This window comes from Anguilla anguilla, chromosome 8 (genome assembly GCF_013347855.1).
Source record: "Anguilla anguilla isolate fAngAng1 chromosome 8, fAngAng1.pri, whole genome shotgun sequence".
NCBI classification, from domain to species: domain Eukaryota; kingdom Metazoa; phylum Chordata; class Actinopteri; order Anguilliformes; family Anguillidae; genus Anguilla; species Anguilla anguilla.
In genome coordinates this window covers 49772982-49796749 of record NC_049208.1, presented here as the reverse complement: position 1 = coordinate 49796749, position 23768 = coordinate 49772982, and the positions used below count along the sequence as shown (strand labels likewise).

The 23768-nt window shown below is 48.7% G+C and overlaps 1 protein-coding gene across 4 annotated transcripts in view; it reads right to left on the bottom strand.

The window, feature by feature from the left end:
• Positions 1–993: 993 nt before the first annotated feature.
• Positions 994–23768, bottom strand: part of LOC118233705 (CUGBP Elav-like family member 3) — a 31198-nt gene continuing 8423 nt past the window's right edge. Inside the window, exons 4-15 of one of the 4 annotated variants that reach the window (XR_004766550.1) lie at positions 17731–17779; positions 16060–16188; positions 14932–15011; positions 14040–14183; positions 13265–13409; positions 12988–13137; positions 12359–12424; positions 11788–11892; positions 9790–9933; positions 7880–8031; positions 6947–7042; positions 994–1980 (exon numbers count right to left, since the gene is read on the bottom strand). Coding sequence is in view for 3 of the 4 variants with exons in the window: in XM_035429581.1 (XP_035285472.1) it covers positions 7904–8031; positions 9790–9933; positions 11788–11892; positions 12359–12424; positions 12988–13137; positions 13265–13409; positions 14040–14183; positions 14932–15011; positions 16060–16188; positions 17731–17779 (1140 nt within the window). In the remaining variant the exon portion in view is untranslated. The remainder of the gene's footprint in view (positions 1981–6946; positions 7043–7879; positions 8032–9789; positions 9934–11787; positions 11893–12358; positions 12425–12987; positions 13138–13264; positions 13410–14039; positions 14184–14931; positions 15012–16059; positions 16189–17730; positions 17780–23768) is intronic. The other 3 variants (XM_035429581.1, XM_035429582.1, XM_035429583.1) reach the window with 3 other exon arrangements.

Genomic DNA, 23768 nt, shown 5'->3' with positions numbered 1-23768 from the left:
TTTTCTCCCTTCACTCGTTCTTACGCCTCTGTAAATCATTTTTTTTCCAGAAATGTTTCCCCCTGCTGTTCCACAGAGCTGTTGCATTGATACATTTATGGATACAACCTTGCAACTTCCTCCCCTTTTCCCTGTAAAGGGTAGCCTACATACAAATTGGCATACATGTTCTGATTTACGCCCAAGCGTATGGTAGGTCTATAATGTCTTTATGTTTTGAATTTCGCCATCTTTTAGCTAAACGCATGCTGCGTTTGCCTCGCCATACTTAAAACAGTTTGCTCATTTTGGCGAACAGAAGAAGGTGGAGCGCGTGGGGTGGTGCACTGGGCGAGGTCTCTAAAACTATGAGATCTGTATACTGTAGCTGCTCCTCATGTGCGCGCGCGCCGCGCAGTGGTACAGTCATCTCTAAATACTGGATAATGTATAAGGCGGGACGGGCACGCGGGAACTGCTACAAGTGTTTCCGGCCATTCCCGAAGGCCGACTTGCCCCTTTTATAAATTGTATATCAATCGTTACAGTACAAGGTTGCGTTTGTCAATTCATCGATCCCTCCTCTGTCAGTCCATCCAAATGAAATTATAATCAGCGTGCCTGGTCGGCGCCTGATCTGAACGGATCCCCGTGAACAAACAGTTTATACATTAACATATTCCACTGCTGCACTCCGAAACACATATCAGTCGAATGTTCAATAATTCTCCAATAAACACAAACTTCATGCAATCGAAGTTTAAAAAAAAAAAAAACTGCTCCCCGACATCGGTCATGGTACCCCCTCTGCTGGCCGACGTGCGCCATAGGAATCGCTTTTGTGTATTTGAGCGGCTGAATGGTGCTTTCGTTCAATGTCACATTTTTGTTCCAACTAATATTAGATGCACATGTATGACTCCCGCATATCATGAGATCAGCAAGCACGTCGCCCACACACACACACATACACACACACACCAATAATGTAATGAATTCCAAAGGCCATTCAAATTAATGTTCATGTTTTTTTTATTTTAACTTAAAAAGAGAGGATCAAAAACATCAATTCATAAATAAGAAATATCAATCAGTATAATGATTAATTCATACTTATAATTTTTCAATTAAAGTCTGAAATGTACAGACCCCAGAAATCGATTCTCTAAAAAATCTTAAATAAAAATTGCCCCTTTCCCTTATTAATAAATAAATTAGCAAATAAAAATATTTCAAATATTAAAATTCCCCCAATTTCTGCCCTCCCACAACATACCAACAGCTAAAAAATCTACATTGCAATTTGATATTTGTTGCTTTTTCAACCCATTTCCTAAACCTTAATACTATACTCTAATAATAATAATAATAATAATAATAATAATAATAATAATGTTTATTTAGCATTTTTTGTTGTTTTTTAAACTTATTTTCGTAAACTAAATTATTTACAGTTAGAAGTGTCTTCTTTTTTCTTGAAGTCTTTTTAAGTAGTTCATTTCTTTTTTCTTTTCTTTATAGGTAGAGATGCTAACTCACAACATGATAGACCAAAAGCAGTAATACATTATAATTCGTTATTCCACTTTTCAATCCGTACTGTCTTATCTCCAGCCCAATTTCGCTGCATTCTTTCTCCACAACTTATTACACCTCGTACAACTAACTAAGCGCATGAATCAAACCAATTTTTTTTTTCTAGGCAAGTAAATTGATATGTTTTTGTGTGGTTGACTTTAGCATGTACAGCCGTGTGTGTGTGTGTGTGAGAGAGAGAGAGAGAGAGAGAGAGAGAGAGAATCTCGAAAATATGTATTGATTTGTTACTGCATACGCATTGACTGCATTGAGTCAGTACACACTTATTAATATTTGTGATTTGACTCGTACGGTGTGATTGTGTCATTATATGGCCAGTGCACTTGTACGCTAAGCGTTAACAGCAAGTCAGAGCACGGACTCCCCAGTGAGTTCTTCACTGCACCCCCTCATAAGTTCCGCCTGTGGAAGAGAGACAGAAAAGGAGAGAAACGTGTTACTTAGACAACCGCCAACGTGCTCCGATGATTGTCACATTGTCTCTTCGCACCCTTGGTCGCACTCTGTGTCTTTGGCTCTTCCCCTGATAACGACGCGCAAAGCTCATATGCAAAAACCGCTCCTGCGCTGAGAGAATCGGTCTGCTAATCAGCACAGATGTTTGATCTTGTCAGTTTACTGGGGTGCAACGACTTGGACTTCCTGCAGATGCACAGCGTCTCATGTTGTAAATTGAAGCATAGCATGACTAATGCTCCGTATTAACCGCTAGTGCTGCTCTGTACTAAGCGCTAGTGCTGCTCTGTACCGCTAGTGCTGCTCTGTACTAAGCGCTAGTGCTGCTCTGTACTAAGCGCTAGTGCTGCTCTGTACTAAGCGCTAGTGCTGCTCTGTACTAAGCGCTAGTGCTGCTCTGTATTAAGCGCTAGTGCTGCTCTGTATTAAGCGCTAGTGCTGCTCTGTACTAAACGCTAGTGCTGCTCTGTATTAAGCGATAGTGCTGCTCTGTACTAAGCGCTAGTGCTGCTCTGTACTAAGCGCTAGTGCTGCTCTGTATTAAGCGCTAGTGCTGCTCTGTACTAAGCGCTAGTGCTGCTCTGTACTAAGCGCTAGTGCTGCTCTGTATTAAGCGCTAGTGCTGCTCTGTACTAAGCGCTAGTGCTGCTCTGTACTAAGCGCTAGTGCTGCTCTGTACCGCTAGTGCTGCTCTGTACTAAGCGCTAGTGCTGCTCTGTACTAAGCGCTAGTGCTGCTCTGTACTAAGCGCTAGTGCTGCTCTGTACTAAGCGCTAGTGCTGCTCTGTACTAAGCGCTAGTGCTGCTCTGTACCGCTAGTGCTGCTCTGTATTAAGCGTTAGTGCTGCTCTGTACTAAGCGCTAGTGCTGCTCTGTACTAAGCGCTAGTGCTGCTCTGTACTAAGCGCTAGTGCTGCTCTGTATTAAGCGATAGTGCTGCTCTGTACTAAGCGCTAGTGCTGCTCTGTATTAAGCGCTAGTGCTGCTCTGTACTAAGCGCTAGTGCTGCTCTGTATTAAGCGCTAGTGTTGCTCTGTATTAAGCGCTAGTGCAGCTCTGTACTAAGCGCTAGTGCTGCTCTGTATTAAGCGCTAGTGCAGCTCTGTACTAAGCGCTAGTGCTGCTCTGTACTAAGCGCTAGTGCTGTTCTGTATTAAGCGCTAGCACTGCTCTGTACTAAGCTGCTGAAGAGTAGCCTGGTTGAAATCTGTGTCATTTCATTTTTGGACTGAAAATACGATTGGATGCCGTTTGGCGTGTATCTGTAGCTGAAGATGTGCCTCAGTTGGTTCTTAGGTGAGGTGGACCAAAGAGAGGAAGACACAGGTTGGACTGAAAATGGCGGTGCCTTTAGTCATTGGACAGTGAAACGTGAGTAAGGACTGTACCTGGCTGGCTCAGAGTCTAGAACATATCCCACACTGACGTGTCAATATCAGTCCAGTCAGAGTGGCAGTTCTAAGCTTAAGTATTCTGCCTGACTGAGCATGCATTAATAAACCATAAATGTCAAGCAGAAATAGGCTCAAATTAACGCTGTACTGTACCCAGCAAAGGTGGGTATCATGTGCTATTCAGAGAAGCACATATGAATATTTTATAAAGCCATGTGTACAGAGCTTATCAATATTAATTAAATTCATCTGAAACAATAATGTACAGCAAGTCCTCACTTAATGAACGTCTGTATGCAGTCTTCGAGATCTTGCCACTGACTAGGTTACCATTGCCGGGGTTTAAAACTTGAGTTTTGATCACTGGGCCACCAAACTCTGTACTATTAGAACCAGAATGGCTGCTCCTTAATCGTCAGGAGAAACTATTCCAATTCGAACGAGGTTCAGTAGAGCAGTGATCCGAACTTGAGGTTAAGCCCCAGCTAAAGTCAATTCAGGTAGCCCACTGCTGTTCATATATGAAGTTTTGGATTCAGAGGGACTGAACTCGCGTGCGTTTACGAATGTGGCGTGCATTCTCTTCCTCTCCACTTCCCTATTGCGGTCGATCTGCTGCAAGCCTAATTATTACTCTCCCATTGTCTTAACCCAGACAATGGATGAATTGGCTCTTTCAACAGATGTGCTCTTTGTGTGGGTCTATGTGCACAAAGAGTCCATGCTATTGGTACAGTGAAAGTGGCCTGACAGGTGTGTGCATGTGCGTGTTTATATGTGTGCAATTGTTTGTTTGTGTGTGTGTGTGCGTGTGTGTTTTGTGTGTGTGTGTGTGTGTGTGTGCACTTATTTGTGAACGTGTGTTTCTGTGTGTGCAGTTGTTTGTGCGTATTTGTGTATGTATGTGTGTGTGTATCTGGAATAAGATATCTATTCCTTTGTTTTGGGCAGGCAAACAGATTCCCAACATGCACCACTCTCTGGCAATACAGGAATTCTGGGCAACATTTTGAGCAGCAAACGTCACGTATTATTGTATTTGAACTTGTTTATCCAGAGCGGCAGTACTAAAAAGAGGCAACTAGGGCTGTTCTCAGAAAAAATAACCTCAGGGACATTGTTCAGTAGAATATTCCCCATAGCCTTCCTTGGCACCTTTTAAAAGGTTGCATTAATTTAAAAATAGCAAAAAGTAAATAAGCTATATTGTGCGGAAGAACATAACTGTTCATTGTGTACACGAGTACAGTACAGCCTGGATGTTTGTTTTTGTCTGAGATACCCAGAATTCCTGGAGAGGGAGGCTGTTCATCAGTACAAGGCACTGTGAGTCACCACCACATCCACAAACCATTACCTCAAAACACAGGCTAAGGAAGTAAGGGAGAAGGTGAAAGTGAATAGAAGCTACGGGAAGGGAGTAAGACAGAAAAGAAGGACCAATCAAAAACACCAAGGCACTCTATGCTCCTCCCAACACAATTCACAGATCCTGTGCAGCCCCAGAGCAACAGAGCTCCACCCACCCAGCTCAGCCAATCGCGTAATGTGGGTGTAGTCTTTCAGTTCAGAAGGGCAATGGCACTTCTGATGAAAATGGATGGGCCCGAGATAATTGAAGTAGGCCCATGAATTATTCATAGACCGACACGGTTCATTCCAAGTCCACCTCTGTTCAGTTTATTAGCCCCCCCGCGGCTCCAGGCTAACCCTGGCCGCCGCACGCGGCTGGCGGTCAGTGCCGGGCTGGCGCTCAGCTGGTTCTGAGCGTGGCGTGGGCCGGAGCTCTGGTCCGCTCTGGGTTTCCGCAGTTCCCACGGCGACACGGGTCAGAAGCACAGAAGTCCTCACAGAACCGTGCTCCGCTCCGCTCACAGCGGATTAGACACAAACTGGTTGTGACTGGTCTCTGTCAGGCACCGTAGTGTGAGAGTCCTGGCCTGACTTATGGAATAAATGCCCTGGTGTACACTCTTCACTCTCATTCACTCTCACACACACACACACACAGACATACACACATACACACACTCACACACACACATACACACATACACACACTCACACACACACTCACACACACACACAGGTTCACACACACACACTCACACACACACACAGGCTCACACACACACACACACACACAGGCTCACACACACACACACACAGGCTCACACACACACACACTCACACACACACACACACACACACACTCACAGGCTCACACACACACACACACACACACACACACACAGGCTCACACACACACACACTCACACACACACATACACACACACACAGGCTCACACACACACACACACACACACACACACAGGCTCACACACTCACACACACACATAGACACATACACACACCCACACACACACACAGGCTCACACACACACACACACATACACACACTCGCTCACACAGACATACACACACAGGCTCACACACACACACACACACACACACACAGGCTCACACACACACACACACTCACACACACTCACATACACATACACACACAGGCTCACACACACACACACATACACACAGGCTCACACACACACACACTCACACACACACATACACACACACACACTCACACACACACAGGCTCACACACACACACATACACACACTCGCTCACACAGACATACACACACAGGCTCACACGCACACACAAACACACATACACACACACACACACACACACACACAGGCTCACACACACACACATACACACACTCACTCACACAGACATACACACACAGGCTCACACGCACACACAAACACACACACACACACATACACGCACACACACAGACATACACACACAGGCTCACGTACACACATACACACACACACAGGCTCACACACACATACACACACACATACACACACACAGGCTCACACACACACACACACACACACATACACACACACATGCTCACATACACACATACACACACACACACACACACACACACATACACACACAGGCTCACACACACACACACACACACACACACACAGGCTCACGTACACATGCACACACCACACACACCAATTCACTCCAAAACTAAATATAAAATTGTATAATTGTAATGATATTAATGACAACAAAACACTAGGGAAACTGATCAAAAACAAAACCACCGGAAACATTTGTAAATATAGTGATAAAAATATCAATAATGAGAGTCATAACTCATTAAAAAGAGTAAAATATTAAAATATTTATAATTATAGCAATTGTACCATATCTTGATGGAATCTCAGAGTGAGAGTTATTGATCAGTGTACGCAAAGATATACAAAATAAAAGAACTCACAATGCACCAAACACAATCCACGGTCGCCACGGCAACTCGCCATGCAGTTGAGCGCATGACCGGTGGCTCGAGGCAATGGCCAAAAACAAAATCGCTAATGGCAACCAACACAGGCAATCGCCACGGCAACCCAAACACAGGCAATCGCCAACGGCAACCAAGACAGGCCAATCAACTTACAACGATGTGACAGGAAGGGGGCGGGGCTTTATTGGTCACTAGGAGACCGTAGCCATAGCGACGTAGTCTCCGCGATTTATGATTGGACAGGAGGGTCTTGGATGTGGTTTGTTGGTTTCGGGAAAATAAATACAAACAGCACAAAAATAAAAATAAAAAGTAAAAAAATGATTACAGTTCTTTATTTATTTTTTCTGTATTATAAAATGTTAAATATTTCAGCTATTGAATTTGCAATAATTAAATATCAGCTATAAGTTATGCTTTTAGCTGCAGTCAGCTTCCTCAATTTCATCACTTAATATTTCTAACTTTAACCAGTGAGCTTACCCAGTTCTCAGTGATAGGTCCAATAGGCCTCACTCCTGCTAATACACTGCTTTATTCCTGACAAATTCAGTCATTATGTCTCACCAAAATACAGTCAGGCCTTCATTTACACAGTGTCTATGAACTGTACTTGGCACAGTGTAAATTGAAATTGTGTTTTAATAACCCAAAAATCTATGAGGTTCAGCTACCAGGCTCACAAGCTAACGTCCCGTTGCAACCAAAGGGTTTTACTCAAAAAGTAAACAGAACATTTTCAGTTTAAGCTAATACCTTTCAATTCATTTTGAGATTAAAAAAAGTCGACTTCCTGTACTGATGCCAACACTTTCTGTTCATTCGCAATCGAGTCGAGACACTGCCTCTTCAGCACCTTTCACACGACTTCCTGTCTGAGCTCGTAGTTCGGGGCGATAAAGGACAATGGAATCGGACCATAAAAAAAGAAATAAATACATAAACAAACATGCAAATGGAGACCTGACTGTGACATATAAAAAAAAAAAGCATTCCTGTCCCTTTCCTCCGTACCTATCCCCACGTAATCTGCACCTCTCCCTCCCTCCCTCCCTCCCTCTCTCCGTCCCCTCCTCTCGTCCTCACCTGTCCCTGTCTTTCCCAGGCGCCTCAGTAGGGCCGGTTGGCGTCCTTGGGCCTCTTCAGCTGCACCTTCAGGCGCTTCATGCCGATCTGGAAGCCGTTCATGGCCTGGATGGCCGTCTGCGCGCTGGCGGGGTTGTCGAAGCTCACGAAGCCTGGAGAAGACACGGGGGCGGAGAGGGGGAACGCCTCAGAACGGGGGGTTCCAGAACTTTCCGACCCCTCCCCCCACCTGCCCCCCCCGGACCCCCCCCCCGCCAGCGAGCGAATGCGTTTCCTGTGACCCACTCCTTATTAAAAATGTAGCCAGGCACCTGGCTACATTCCCTCCTTTTTGGAACCCCCAATCAGCACACATTGCCACCAGCTTATGTGTTCATTTTCCCTGAATGTATTCTAGCCGACTAGCTGGTTCGAGAGTGATGTAAATCACCCAGTGTAAGCTACTTAGCTCGCCGCCGCCGCCCTAAATGAGCTAATGGCGGCAGGTCAGGCTCGCGTTGCAGCTCGGTGTTAAGGGTTAAGTCTCAGCAGCTAATCCTGGGGGTTTCATGTCACGACGGTGCGTGAAATTGTCCGTGGAGGAACGTCATTTCTTAAACGGGTGCATAATGACTACTGGAAGCGTATGACTCACGATGCTTTCTGTAATTCCCCGTGTCATTAGCAAGCCGCAGTCTGCAGTCGTCTGCAGCTCGTGTTCACGCTCCTCGTCGAGCGAGGAAGCCAGCTTCGGTTAAAAGCACACCGACCGACAAAAAAAAATAATAATAGTGATACGGGGAGAAAGCAAGTAGCGTAGCTACCTGAATTAAATTGAAAGGAAAAGGCTGTCTCATTAATGTCTTCCCAGTGCCCAGAGTGCATCAGCAAACGTGAGCGGGTTTTCTGGGATAAAGATAAGGCATCTGAGCTCAAACTCTCAGCCATTTCGCCCCCCAGCGGAGGAAGGCCACCGAGCCTGGGGAGCGGGGAAACCGCGCGCCACGGGGGGGGGGGAGTATTATGGGATGTAATGACTACAGTCCAGCTGAAGATAAATAATGAAAATGAGTGTGCTACCGTACATCCTCAAATTAAAAAATAAAAACAAACAGTCAAGACAAACACCCCCCCACCAAAACACTATCCTTTAAAGTGTTATCTGAAGAGGCAGAGTTCACTCAAAGCAATAAAAAGGCTATCCAGCTCTGTGAAGAAGTAAATAAGAACACCCCGTCCTTGGAATATTGGCCCGTGTGAACACCAGACATGATAACCAATCAGGTAACCTCGATGCAATGAAAAGCAACTAATTAATTTTCAGCGATGAAGGGGCATATCTTGCATTTAGTTTGCTTTTCCATTGAAACTATCTGCATGCATCAAAAGTCATATCCTAAATGACATCACCACCATGACAATGTTCATTCTCCCACTGAAAATAGGACACATCATTCTCGTGGCATGAATTTGACATGAAGTATTTAATCGGTGCTGGCCAACCCTGTTCCTGGAGATCTGACAATCATGTAGGTTTTCATTTCAACCCTAACAAAGCACACCTCGTTCAACAGCTAGAGCAGGGCTGCCCAACCCTGTTCCTGGAGATCTGACAATCATGTAGGTTTTCATTTCAACCCTAACTTGGCACACCTGATTCTACGAATTACCTGATCAAGGAGATACCTTGCTTTGTTATTGAATAAGGTGCGGTTTGCTAGGATTGGGGCCTACAGGACACGTAGTTGGGTAGCCTTGCATTGACCCAGTCACAGACACCGCTGACCCTATCCTGCACAGCAGGGTGCTGTCACGGATGAACAAGCAGAGAACAGGCAGCCCTGCGCTGGAGGGCAGCTGCTCTGGAGCTCCCCCTAGGGGCGCCATGCTACCCGTCCTCTCCTCCCTCTCTCCCCCTTCTCCGCTCTCACCGAAGCACTTGCTCTGGTTGGTGGCGCGGTCGACGAAGACCTTGGCGGAGATGACGTTGCCGAAGGGCAGGAACATCTGGAGCATCTCGGAGTCGGTGAACTCCTGGGGCAGGTGGTAGATGAAGATGTTGCAGCCCTCAGGACCTAGGGACACACACACACACCCTTCAGTCAGAGAGCACCATAAGGCCCTGGGGACACACACACACCCTCCGGTCAGAGAGCACCATAAGGCCCTGGACACACACACACACCCTTCGGTCAGAGCACCATAAGGCCCTGGGGACACACACACACCCTCCAGTCAGAGCACCATAAGGCCCTGGGGACACACACACCCTTCAGTCAGAGCAACATAAGGCACTGGGGACACACACACACACCCTCCAGTCAGAGCATCATAAGGCACTGGGGACACACACACACACCCTCCAGTCAGAGCACCATAAGGCCCTGGGGACACACACACACCCTCCAGTCAGAGCACCATAAGGCCCTGGGGACACACACACCCTTCAGTCAGAGCAACATAAGGCACTGGGGACACACACACACACCCTCCAGTCAGAGCATCATAAGGCACTGGGGACACACACACACACCCTCCAGTCAGAGCACCATAAGGCCCTGGGGACACACACACACCCTCCAGTCAGAGCACCATAAGGCCCTGGGGACACACACACACACCCTCCAGTCAGAGCACCATAAGGCCCTGGACACACACACACACCCTTGGGTCAGAGAGCACTGTCAGGCCCCGAGGCTGCGCTCACAGAGGACAGGAGGGGCTGGAGGAGTGGAGGACTACGGAGTGAGACTCAGGCCCTGTTCAGGCCTGGCATCATAATGCGCCCTCGGCTGACCCCATCACAAGCGGACAGCTCCAGCAACAGGCGCGAACGCACCCGAGGCACGCCGAGGACGCACTGAGACCCGATCGCTCAGACCACATTCGGAGGTGGTCTGGGTCACATATGGCCACATTCTTTTAGCAGCGGGTACACGAATGCGCCCTGGGCCACAGTGAAGGACCGCCTAGTCACCTGACGTCCTCTGCGTCAGCGGAAGTACGCACTCATTACATTACATTACAGGCATTTAGCAGACGCTCTTATCCAGAGCGACTTACACAACTTTTTACATAGCATTTTACATTGTATCCATTTATACAGCTGGATATATACTGAAGCAATTTCGGTTAAGTACCTTGCTCAAGGGTACAACGGAAGTGTCCTACCCGGGAATCGAACCTGCGACCTTTCGGTTACAAGCCCAGTTCCTTACCCACTGTGCTACACTCCGTCATTCGCGCACCAACGGCGTCATATTAGTATATGTATATACTAATACTATATACTTACATATAAGTGCGAAACAACAAGGAGAAGCCATAGCAACAGGCAAAATGGATTCTCGTGGACGGAGTACACACGGAACACGCTGTCCGATTTCTGTCCGGGCCGAAGAGTCAGTACAACGGAAACTGGATGATTCTTATCGCAACCAGGCGATTTATGAGGAGATTTTCGAAAAAAGATGGAGGGGGATGGTTACAGTCGATCATGGCAGCAGTGCCAACACTAAAATCAAACACCCCAAGACTGCTTTCAGAAAAGCCAAGGACTCAAACAACAAGGTCATTCTGTAGGGACAGAATAAAAACAACAACAACGCATTCGGTCTTTGCAAACGGAAACGATGTACGTGTTCATTTGCATATCGAGCGGGGAAGTGAGATCCGATCACAAGTGGTCGCTCGAGACGCGTGTGGAGACGCATTCTGATGCCGGGCGTGAACTGACATTTAGAGACGGAAGGAGGGAACGGCTTGTTTGAAGCGAGTGAAAGGGTAAGGGGAGAAAGTGATTTGGAAAGGGTAGAAAAGACAAAAGAAACAACTGAGAAAATGGCTGAAGAGAAAGGCTATAAAAGAAAAGGCGAGATGGCGAAAGAGAGGAAGCCGACTGGCACGTCAGGCACAGGAAGTAGCATCACCTTCCCGCTGTTGTTGTTGCTGGGGCTGCTGGTGTTGCTGAGCAACCAGGGTGTGTTGCTGTGGAAAAGGCTGGCCAACCAATCCATAAGCAGCTGGATACGCCGCTGGTGGGTGTGAGGGAGACATGTAGAGACACATTTAATTTGAGCTTTTGAAATGCATAAAGACACACACACATACATTAAATTATATTACATTACATTTATTTGGCAGACACCTTTATCCAAAGTGACGTACATACACTCACGTGCGCACACACATATGCAGACATACATACACACACATACAAACAATCACCCGCACGCACACACAGACACACACACAATCACACTCATATGCACACACAAAAACGCAAACATACATACACCCACATACACACAATCGCACACAGATACACACACACACACACACATGCACGCACATAGACACACAGACACACACAATCACACACACAATCACGCACACACACACAATCACACACACGCGCACACACACAATTACACAGGTGCACACAAACACATGCACACAAACACACACACACACACACTGTAACAGAGCACTGGTCCTTACCTGTGTAGTGCTGCATGCCTGCATATGCCTGCTGTAAAGGATCCAAAGCTGCCACAGGACTCTGGGCTGAGAGAGAGGCGAGGGAGATAGAGAGAGAGCCAGAGAGGGAGTGAGAGAGAGAGAGAGAGAGAGGCGAGGAGGGAGGGAAGGATTGAGAGAGAGAGGTGAGGAGGAAGGGAGTGACATAGAGAGAGGTGAGGAGGGAGGGAAGGAGAGAGAGAGAAGTGAGGAGGGAGGGAGGGAAGGTGAGAGAATGGGAAAGAGATTGAGAGAGAAAGAGGCGGGGAGGGAGGAAGGGAAAAAGAGGGAAATCAAGAAAAAACACATGGTGTGCAATGTGAAAAAACAGTCCTTTATTAATTAAAATAGCAAATTTCTTAGCTATGAATTAATAGTATCAAGAAACATGCTATGCTTGTAGTGAAGATCATTGCCGTTAAACCCATTAGGATCATTTTTAGTACCTGCACAGTAGTATGTTTAACTGTACGCAGTCATAATGAGGAGGAAGGAAAGTATAACTAATTATATCCATACAACCATCAATTATCTATACCAGCCTCTCCTGGTCAGGATCCTGGACCAATTATATATTTTTTAAAAAAATGCCTGATACAAGAGGTCCTCACCAGGGTACGGGTGAACCCCATTGGTGTACAGCGTCTCAGAAGCCGGCTGCCCATTGGCCGTAGCCGGCAACTGACTGTAGCCGTTGACTCCAATCGGTGGAGGCAGGGCGGGAACGGGCGTGGCCGCGAGGGCGGGGGGCGTGTTCGTACCTGCAAAAGAGGACCAATCAGACAAGAGGGCCCGGAAACAGAGACGGAGACGACGGGAGACAAGCCTTTCCCAAAATCGGCAGATGGGGGGGCGGGGGGGGGGGGTTGGTAAGCTCCGAACTGTTACCCGAGGAGGGGGCGATGGACGTGATGGGCGTGGCGATGATGCCGTTGGCGTTGATGGCAGCCATTTGCTGCAGCTGCACCGCGGCGACCGTCGCCACGGGAGACAGGTACGCGGACTGAGCGACCAGAGCTTGCTGCTGGACCAGCTGCGGGGCGAACGGAACGGAGAGAGACGGGGGGGGCGGGGGGGAGACAAACGGAGAGAGACGGAGAGGAGGAGGAGGAGGAGGAGGCAGACAGACAGGAGTTATTATGGTCCGCATCCGTTTCCTCGGCGCTTGAGTCACCGCGGTTACAGATGATGTAATTGGAAGCGAAAGGATGCAACTGTTTCCAACGAACCGTTTCCAAGGAACACTGAGTAACTCCACCTCCTCAATCAGCCAACCGAAAGCTCGACGGCTGCGGCTGGAATGACGGCCACTCAAGACTATTTCCTCGTTTAAGGGTTTTAAGTGGGACACCGTGAAACACTTAGAGCTGCGCTGAGCTGCTACGCTACGGCTATCCCAGTGCACCCGAAGTGTGCCAGTTAGCGTGGACTGAAATATGCATGAATCAGCACGACCGTAAATTTTTTCTGGCCCCAGCGCCTGGCAGAAGATGGGCTCGCCCGCCCCTCCGCCAGAGCGCTGCGCGTGAAGAGCTTGAGTCCAGGAACCGATCCAGGGTGAGCGGGTACTACTGCGGCTGCACCTGGCTCAGCACACGGGACGGTGGGACTGTGACCCTCTGACCCCGCCCCCGCCCCCCCCCCCCCCCCCGGGGGTACTCACGGCCTGCGTGTAGGCGCTGTACGCCCCGAAGTGCAGGGTCATGGGGCTGAAGACCCCCAGCTGGGAGGCCACCTGCTGCATGCGCCGGAGACCCCGCTCCTTCTCCGTGTCCGCGAACTTCACCACCAGACTGGAGGAGGCCCCCTGAGAGAGAGAGAAAGAGCGGGGGGGGGAGAGGGTGGGGAGAGAGAGAGGGGGGAGGGGTGGAGAGAGAGGGGGGGGGGGGAAGGGGGAGAGAGAGGGGGGGAGGGAGACAGGGGGGGAAGGGAGTGGGGAGAGAGGGGGGGGGGGGAGAGAGGGGGACAGGGGGGAAAGAGAGACAGAGGGGGCCAGGGAGAGAGAGAAGGGGGGCGGACGGAGAGGGAGGGGGGAGAGGGGAGAGAGAGAGTGGGAGAGGGGAGAGAGAGACCGACAAAGAGAGAGGAAGAGAGCAAAAGACAAGGCAAGGAGGCCACAGATGAAAAGAGAGATGAAGGAGGTGCAGGGGAACATGGAGGGAAGAAGGGGAAGAGGGGTGAATGGGATGAAGACAGGGGGAGGAGGGGTAGAGTACAAAAGGGACCAGTAGAGAGGGAAGGGGGTAAAAGAGAGGAGGGGGCAGTGTTATTGGAGTGTGTTATTAGCATTATCCTACACAACTGAAAGCACATTTCTTGCACTGTTTCAGTGAGTAAGTCACACAGTCCACAGAAAGAGATATGCAGGTTTATTATGGTGCGGTTTTGGTATGAGGTTTCTGCGATGAAACAGTGGAGAAACTCAAGTATGAAATGTACTAAGATCTGTAAAACTACCTTAAAGGGACATAAGTTTAGATACAGTTCAGTGCTAGAGGGAGGGACAGCATCGGGATGATGTCATCAAACTGCGACGCGCGGGGGGAGGGGCTCACCGGCAGGGTGCGGCTCCCGTGCAGAGAGCTGATGGCGGCCTGCGCCTCAGTGTGGCTCTGGTACTTCACAAACGCGCAGCCTGCCAAACACAACGCATCATCAACCAGGGACCGCATGAAGAACACATCGCATCATCGACCAGGGACCGCATGAAGAACACATCGCATCATCAACCAGGGACCGCATGAAGAACACATCGCATCATCAACCAGGGACCGCATGAAGAACACATCGCATCATCAACCAGGGACCGCATGAAGAACACATCGCATCATCAACCAGGGACCGCATGAAGAACACATCGCATCATCAACCAGGGACCGCATGAAGAACACAACCCATCATCAACCACCGACCGCACAACATCGTCAGCCGTGACCCATGTGAAGCCAAATACATCAACCACGGTCTGCATGACACACATTGCATCATCAGCCAGGGACCACATGAAGAACACATCGCATCATCAACCAGGGACCACATGATACATAGAACTCATCATCAATCATGGTCTGCATGACAAGCAACACATAATCAACCAGGGACCACATGTGGTCCCATCATCAATCAGGGACCATGGGATACATCATCAACCAGGGACCACATGAGACACAGAACGCATCATCAACCAGGGACCACAGGATACACAGAACGCGTCATCAATCATGTTCCACATGACGCAGCATGAAACGCACCATTGATCACCCATTCAAACATTACAATGTAGTATCAGCCATTGTCCGAGCACTACTAACACACTAATCTCTAACACACAAAGCAAAAACCAAATTTGTTATAAACTGAATTTAGATTATATTATACTCTTATTTCTCAGTTATCGTCTACGTCTCAGAGCTGGTGAAAGTGGTTGTCGAATCAGCACTGGCATCCTGACAGTCACGTGTGCACCTTCTCTAACTATCTTTCTGTTAATTCTGTGCTATCCTGTAACTTATGGCCATGTGCATTCATAATCTACACAGCTAACGCCCATCCTCGATCAATTTTGCAACAATTTTGCAATCCTGCAATCGCTTTCATTGCTTGTTGTGATGGAACGGTTGCAGTAAATCTCCGGCGGCTGATTGGTGGAGGGGTCGATCGGGCGCTTGATTGACGGGCGCTACCTTTGCTGGTGCCGTCGGGCCCCCGCAGCACCGTGCACTCGTCGATGGTGCCGAAGGGCTCGAACATCTTCCTCACGTCCTCGTCCGACTGCTGCTTCCCCAGCATGCCTACAAAGAGCTTCCGGTCTTCTGAGGGGGAGAGGGGGAGAGGGGAAGAGGGGGAGAGAGGAGAGGGATGGGGGGAGAGGAGGAGAGAGGAGAGGGATGGGAGGCCATGGAGGGAAGGAAGTGGGGAGAGAGATTCAGGGAGGAAATGGGGAATGGGAGAAGGTGAAGGGATGAGGTGAAAGGAGAAATTAAACAAAAATATAGGGTGGAGCCTGAATGCGCTATTCTCGCAAACTCACACAAAATGACGTACGCAAATCTCATTCACACATTAATACATGCACACATGCACACACCCACACCCGCACACACACATACACACACACACACCCACACACAGACACCTGCGCACGCACACACGCGCACACATGCACACATACACACAATTATTTCCCTGTGCATTTACAGGCTGGGAAATTATGCTACAAAGCCTACATCATTAAAATTCATATAAACTGAATACGAAACATGAATTATACTTTTAAAGAATATTCATGTAGTACATAATTCAGAGATACGTATCCATAATATGTTTATACAGAATACATTTTCACAACAAGCCTGCAAGTTTATAAATTTCCACTAGAGGGCAGAGTTAACTAAACACATTTCTCAAAGGGGCTGCTTGAATGACAAAAGATACCAGGACTCCGCCTCACACACTGAACTTTCTGCTCCAGATAAAGGTTTCTGCTGGTCAAATACTTAAGAGGGGGAATTGGTACCAGCGTGTGCAAAGGTGTGTGAATGGGAATCAGTGTGTGTATGTAGAGGATTTATCTCAGGGTTAGGTAAAGAGAACAATAGTAGATGTAAAGTTTCATAAGGATTTAAATGTTATGGTAAGATATTTATGTTTCTATGCTAACGTAGACGTGAGTGCTGGTGGTATGATGTCACTAGATGTTCCTTATTTGTCAGGTGTGAACAACTGTGAAACAGGTGTGGTTATATACAACTGTCCTTATGGACAAGTTTATTCCGGGAAGATGTCTTTGAATGTGAGTTATTAGAAAAATGTGTCTTTATATGCAAGTGCATCATTGGAAAGCGGTGTGTATACACAATGTTATTATTGTAAAGGTGTGTGCGTGTATGCAGGTGTGCTATGGGAAAGGTGTGGTTATGGACAGGTGTGTTATCAGAGAGGTGTGGCTATGGACAAGTGTGTTATTGGAGGGGTGTGGTTATGGACAGGTGTGTTATAGAAGAGGTGTGGTTATGGACAGGTGTGTTATAGGAGAGGTGTGGTTATGGGCAGGTGTGTTATAGGAGAGGTGTGGTTTTGGACTGGTGTGTTGTTGGACAGGTGTGGTTATGGACAGGTGTGTTATCAGAGAGGTGTGGTTATGGGCAGGTGTGTTATTGGAGAGGTGTGGTTATGGACAGGTGTGTTATAGGAGAGGTCTGGTTATGGGCAGGTGAGTTATAGGAGAGGTGTGGTTATGGGCAGGTGAGTTATAGGAGAGGTGTGGTTATGGACAGGTGTGTTATTGGACAGGTGTGGTTATGGACAGGTGTGTTATAGGAGAGGTGTGGTTATGGGCAGGTGTGTGCGGTTACCTCCTCTGCCTTCACTGTCCGCTGGTTTCACCTGGATGGGCCGGTTCATCTGAAACCCAAATGGACACGGTTAGCAGGACAGGGTTATCTGTACCTCTGGCCTGGGTACAATAAGCCCTTTCTGTAGGGTGTGCTTCAGTGCAGGTCAGAGTTCATCAGTAATGTGTGTGAGCTGTGACACACTGACAAATATCAGCAAGAACTGTATGCCTGTGTTAAAAATACCTTCCATTTCTCTCCAAAAGATAGACTTACTGCATCTCCCTCACACCTCTCTCTCACACTTCCCTCTCTATCACACACACCTCTCCGTCTCTCACCCTCCCTTCCCTCTCTCACCCTCCCCTCTCTCTCCCTCTATCACTGTTCTACCCTCCCTCCTTCTTTCCCCTCCTTTTCGTATCTCTCTTGCTTTTTCTGTTTTTCAGTGTTGTTTCCTGTTTAGTGGTTTGTTTCCCTCTTCGCCCCCTGCAGACCCGCCCCCCCCGCCCCGCCCCGCCCTCCACCCACTCAGGATTGAGAGGGACCAGAGATTAAGTCTTGCTCGCCAGCTAATCTGGATTACATAAGAAGACAGGATTAGAATGGAGAGGAGGGAACATGTGAGAGCAACCAGAAAGAGAGGAGCACAGAGAGAGAGAGAGAGAGAGAGAGAGGAGTGAGGCAGAGAAAGACCAGAAGAGGTAATACATTCAAGTGCACAACTTACATATTTGAGCCATTTCCCATAACATCAATTCAAAACTGTCAAAGACGTTCAGACTGGAAAGAAAGAAAATTCCGGAACAACCCTCCATCATTCAGCCGCACACTGGGTGCTTAGAATAGCCAGGAAGTGAGGTATGGCTTCCACAGACCCCTCCCAACAGCACTCCCTTCACTTTCTACTCATTCTCCTCGCCGAAACTTGGCCTGCCCCCACGTACAATGACCAAGCATCACTGCGGACTCATCCCAATATGGATAATGAATACTAGTCATAGGACGTTCCCCTCCGAGGCACAGACTTTACAAGAACTCGGGCGTAAAACACTGACAGATCTGAAGGCTTTTTATTAATGGAGCGACCCAACCCTCCCGCTTCAATTCCCCGCCCGCGAAACATCAGCTATCAATGACCCGCCCGTTCGGATCAAGACGATAAATCGCCAGCGCGTCTGTGCGCTGCCGTCGAACGCCAAGGCGCGAGGCTTTCTGGGTAAACGTAAATCTCTTCAGCGCCGACTCGGAGAGCCCCGTTCTCCAAGACCCACGGACACGGGGGGAGAAATAGAGAACAGGAAGTCATTTTCATCATTACTTACGCAACATCAGCAACTCATCTTAAAATATGGACGTATGAAATCGCCTTTATTGTTTGTTTCCTCACTAAATGGTTCCTTTAAGCAGAATGGAACAGGATTAGACCAGAGGGTAAACCAAAGAAGATGGAGAGAGAGAGAGGACAGAAATGAGAAAAGAAAGGTGAAATAAACGCAGGGACAGGGTGACAAAAGGAGGAGTATTAGAGAGAAATGTAAAGAAAGTGGAGCGGAGGACGAGAGGCTGGAGGAATTCAGGATGAAAGGCTTTGGCCTTCTGTCACTGCCACTGCGGGAGCAAGCTACTCACACTGTACGAAAAAGAAAGAAAAGAGAAAGAAAGAGTGAGTGCATGTTTGAGAGAGAGAGAGAGAGAGAGAGAGAGAGAGTGAGAGGTGGAGCGCGGGAGGGACGCCAGCACCTTTCATGTGTTGAGAGTGGCTTAATGAACCGTTAACTAGGGAGCGGGTGTGATTTGAGCGAGCGCCCGGTCAATGGACGTGATCGATCGGTCATAATCGGCCTCTGTGCGGTGGTATTGATCACGGCCCGGAGCCATTATGTGTGCACTCACACGGTCACTGGCAAAAACACTGACATGCTGACATACACTCGCTCGCTCACACACACACACACACACACACACACACACACACACACACACCTAAACACACACACACACACACACACACACACAGACACACACACACACACACACACACAGACACACCTACACACACACACACACATACACACATACACACACAGACACACCTACACACACACACACACACACACACATACACACATACACACACAGACACACACACACATACACACAAACACACACAGACACACCTACACACACAGACATACACACATACACACAAACGCACACATACACACACACACACACACACACACCTACACACACACACACGCACACATACACACATACACACACAGGCACACACACATACACACACACCTACACACACAGACATACACACATACACACAAACGCACACATACACACACACACACACACACACACACCTACACACACACACACGCACACATACACACATACACACACAGGCACACACACATACACACATACACACAAACGCACACATACACACACACACACACACACACACACCTACACACACACACACGCACATATACACACACACAGGCACACAGGCACACACACACACACAGTACGGGCTGAACAAGAAAGGTCCACCGATTTACAAGTGTCATTCTGGTGGGAACGGCAGTAGTCAACATGCAGCCTAACTACGGTCTTAAAAATACAAATATCCAACAAAGCACCCTGCCTCCCCTCAGCAAAACCAATGGAAAGAAAGCCAAGAAGGAATACGTGTTTTACGTGCTGTATCTAATCTGGGGATTCTGCTACTTTCATCTATTATCGGAACAACAAGGAGAGAAGGAAGGAGAAAACCAGAGGAAGAACAGGACGAGTAGAAAAACAAGAGGAGAGGCAGAAAAGGGGGGGGTGGGGTGGGGGTGGAATCAAATATTCTGTGGTTTACTGGTTAGACGCTCGTGAAAAATTCAGCGTCAAAAATCGGGAGAGAGAAGAGGTCGAATATTAGAGCGATTCCCTCTCCTGTTTTCACATTTCGACGTGTGGACTCGTGATTTACATGCAGTAACAGAGCAGTCGGGCGTATTCACCCCCGTCTGTCTGGGTGTCTATATTAATGCCGCTGAAATGTCAGAGGGACTGGAAAGGTAAATATAGAGAGAGAGAGAGAGAGAAGCGGCAGGTGTGAACCAGAGGCTGCCATGACAATGGCGCTCCCGGTCGGCACGGCAACCGACCCCTCCTCCCGCACTGCCGTCGCCACGGCAACCCTCTGACGGCATCGTCGGCAGGTAAACAAGGATGTTGGTTGCCAAGGGCGACGGCCGAGTGCTGGAGGGAGGGAGGGAGGGGTGGGAAGGGGGGGGGGGGGGGAGGGGGGGGATTGGTGGTTGGGTGAGGAGGGAGCCACGAAGTGGGGGATGGAGGAGAGAAAAAATCAAATGCGAGAGAGAAAGAGAGAGGGGGAGGGAGGACGGTTCAAAAAATGGTGAGAGAAAATACAACTCCAGATGAATATGTCGAGCTGAGGGGTCAGGGAGAAAGGGACAGTGCCTCACAGAATGATTAAAGGAAGGGATGTGCGGATGGGCAGAGTGGAGGGAGGGGTGTCTAATGAAGCATATGCGGAGATAAATCCCCTTAACCGAGAGAGAGGGAATTTGGGGTGGGAATTCGCTCTCGATCTCTGTCCCCGGCCAACCCCTCAGCCGCCCTCGCCTTCTCTCGTCTTTCGCTCCGCTGACCTCCCCCCCGTCGGCCAGAACCAAGCTGCCCACTTCCTCTTCCTGTTTCTCACTGCGCTGATTTCATCCTCGCCACCGCAGCGCTCGTTCGCTTTGTCTCTCAGGAAAATCTGAGCACGCCGCAAATAAAAACCGTCAGAGATTTAAGAAAAAAACGCGTTTGCAATCTCAAAGACACAACGGCACCAATAAGGGTACAATCAATGGCATAGAACACACACACACACACATACATGCATACACACACGCACACACACACACATACATGCATACACACACGCACACACACAAACATACATGCATACACACACGCACACACACAGACAGACACACAGACACACACACATTCACACACACGTGCACACACACACACACACACACACACACACACACACACGCATACACGCGCACACACACACACATACACATGCACACACACACACACACACGCATACAAACACATGCATAAACACACACACACACACACATATACATGCACACACTCACACACTCACACACACACACACACACGCACACGCACGCCCAGTAAATTTCAGCTCCTGTAGTAATGCCAAAAGGGTTTTACAAGGATTACGGGATATTAAATCCTTGGATTATCCAATCAAATCTCATTCTGCCAACCCCCCTTCCCCCAAGCTAACACACAGACATGCTGGACCATTCTACCCCGGGCTGGGGGGTGGGGGGGGCGGCGGTGCTCAGTGAGAGGGAGAGGAGATAAACTGCGTCATTATTTTGCTGTTTCTCTTTTCGGCCGTGAAACATAAATTGTATAATACAATAACCCCCACCCCCCAAGCCACGATGACATTATGATAATTGTTGTGTTCCATCACTCAATTTTCATTTTCGTTCACACGTGATACGTTCTCCTGATAAACAGTCGCTCTGCCTGTCAAATTGACGGGTCAGATCATCTAACACATCAGCGGCAATCACAAGGAACAGCAGTAATGTATAAAAATGATAGGAAACACACAATGACAACCCCCAACCCCCAACCCCCCCTTCTTTTTTTCCACACTGTTGGCCATCGCATCGTGCCGGTTGCCTAGCAACCCAGCATCTCTTGTCCCGCTGTCTCCTGGCAACGAGACCTGCGACCAGAATCAACCACTCAGCTCCCCTTCCCCCTCTGCGAGCGTGTCTCTCTCTCTCTCTCCCTCCCGATCTCTCTCTCCCTCCCTCTCCCTCTCTCTCTCTCTCTCTCTCTCTCTCTCACATGTAAAAAGTCTGATTACCCTGTTTACGGACCAATAATCGATAAGGATTAGCACTGCTCTGCATGCACACGCAGCTCGCTGATCACGGCCCAAACGTGATTTGTTCACGCTCACGTTGCCTTTTGTGCTCACGGCACATAAACCGTGAGCCTTTTCCCAGCCTTTTGTGCAATAAAAAAAAACATGATTTGATTTAAAGCAGCCAACCAGACACAGTATTTCAGCTAAATAAAGACCGAAACAGTGAAATCCAATCAAAGCTTTTCCAGCTCAACCCAGCACCACCCCTACCCCCAACACCCTCCCCCCACCAGCACTACCACCACCAAAAACACGCTCCTTCAATCTCTACCAGATGTCTCTATTTAAAATGACAGACGTCCTCCCCGGTCCCACCTCATCCCCCCTGGAGCTCATTATGTCAAACTTTTGTTGATCCCCCTCGCCCTCCCCCGATGCTTCCCTCCTTCTCCATATTCATCCTCCCCTCCCCCCCCCTCCGCTCCTCCATTCATCCGGCTTCTCATTCATTCACGCACTCATTCACCCCATCCTCTGCCTCAGCCCCCGCCCGCTACAATCGCGGAGTGCGTGGGGAGGCATCGGAGCCCCACGCTCGTTCACAAAGGGGCGCGGCGCGGCGGACAGACAGCTGGACTCCGGGCCCGGAGGGGTCGCCAGCTCCAATCCCAGGTGGAAGTCAGTGGAGCTTTGTCACGGCACAGCCTAACGGAGCTTTAACCACAATGAAAGAGACACACATCCTGCGCACGCACGTCAGCATTCAGACAAATAACGTTCACAACAAGCGCACAGTGTAGCCTGTGCTGACCTGCCCCCTAGGCCGGACAACTGCTCCGGGCTGATTCGATTGGACGGGAGCTGGAGGCCCTGCTCCTGATGACACTGCGAATCAGGTTCGAGCAGGAGAAAGCAAGCCTAATCTCAACCTGCTATTTATGGAGCAAAACCCCTGGTACCAACAGCTTTTTTTTTTTTTTTACCCAGGATCCTCTTCTTCATGTGAGAGCTCGTGCCGTTTCACCTCAAACTGGCTCGCGATGAGCGCCGTCCCCACATCCAGACACGCACCGCCCCTCCCCCCTCACTTTCACCCGCACACACGCTCACC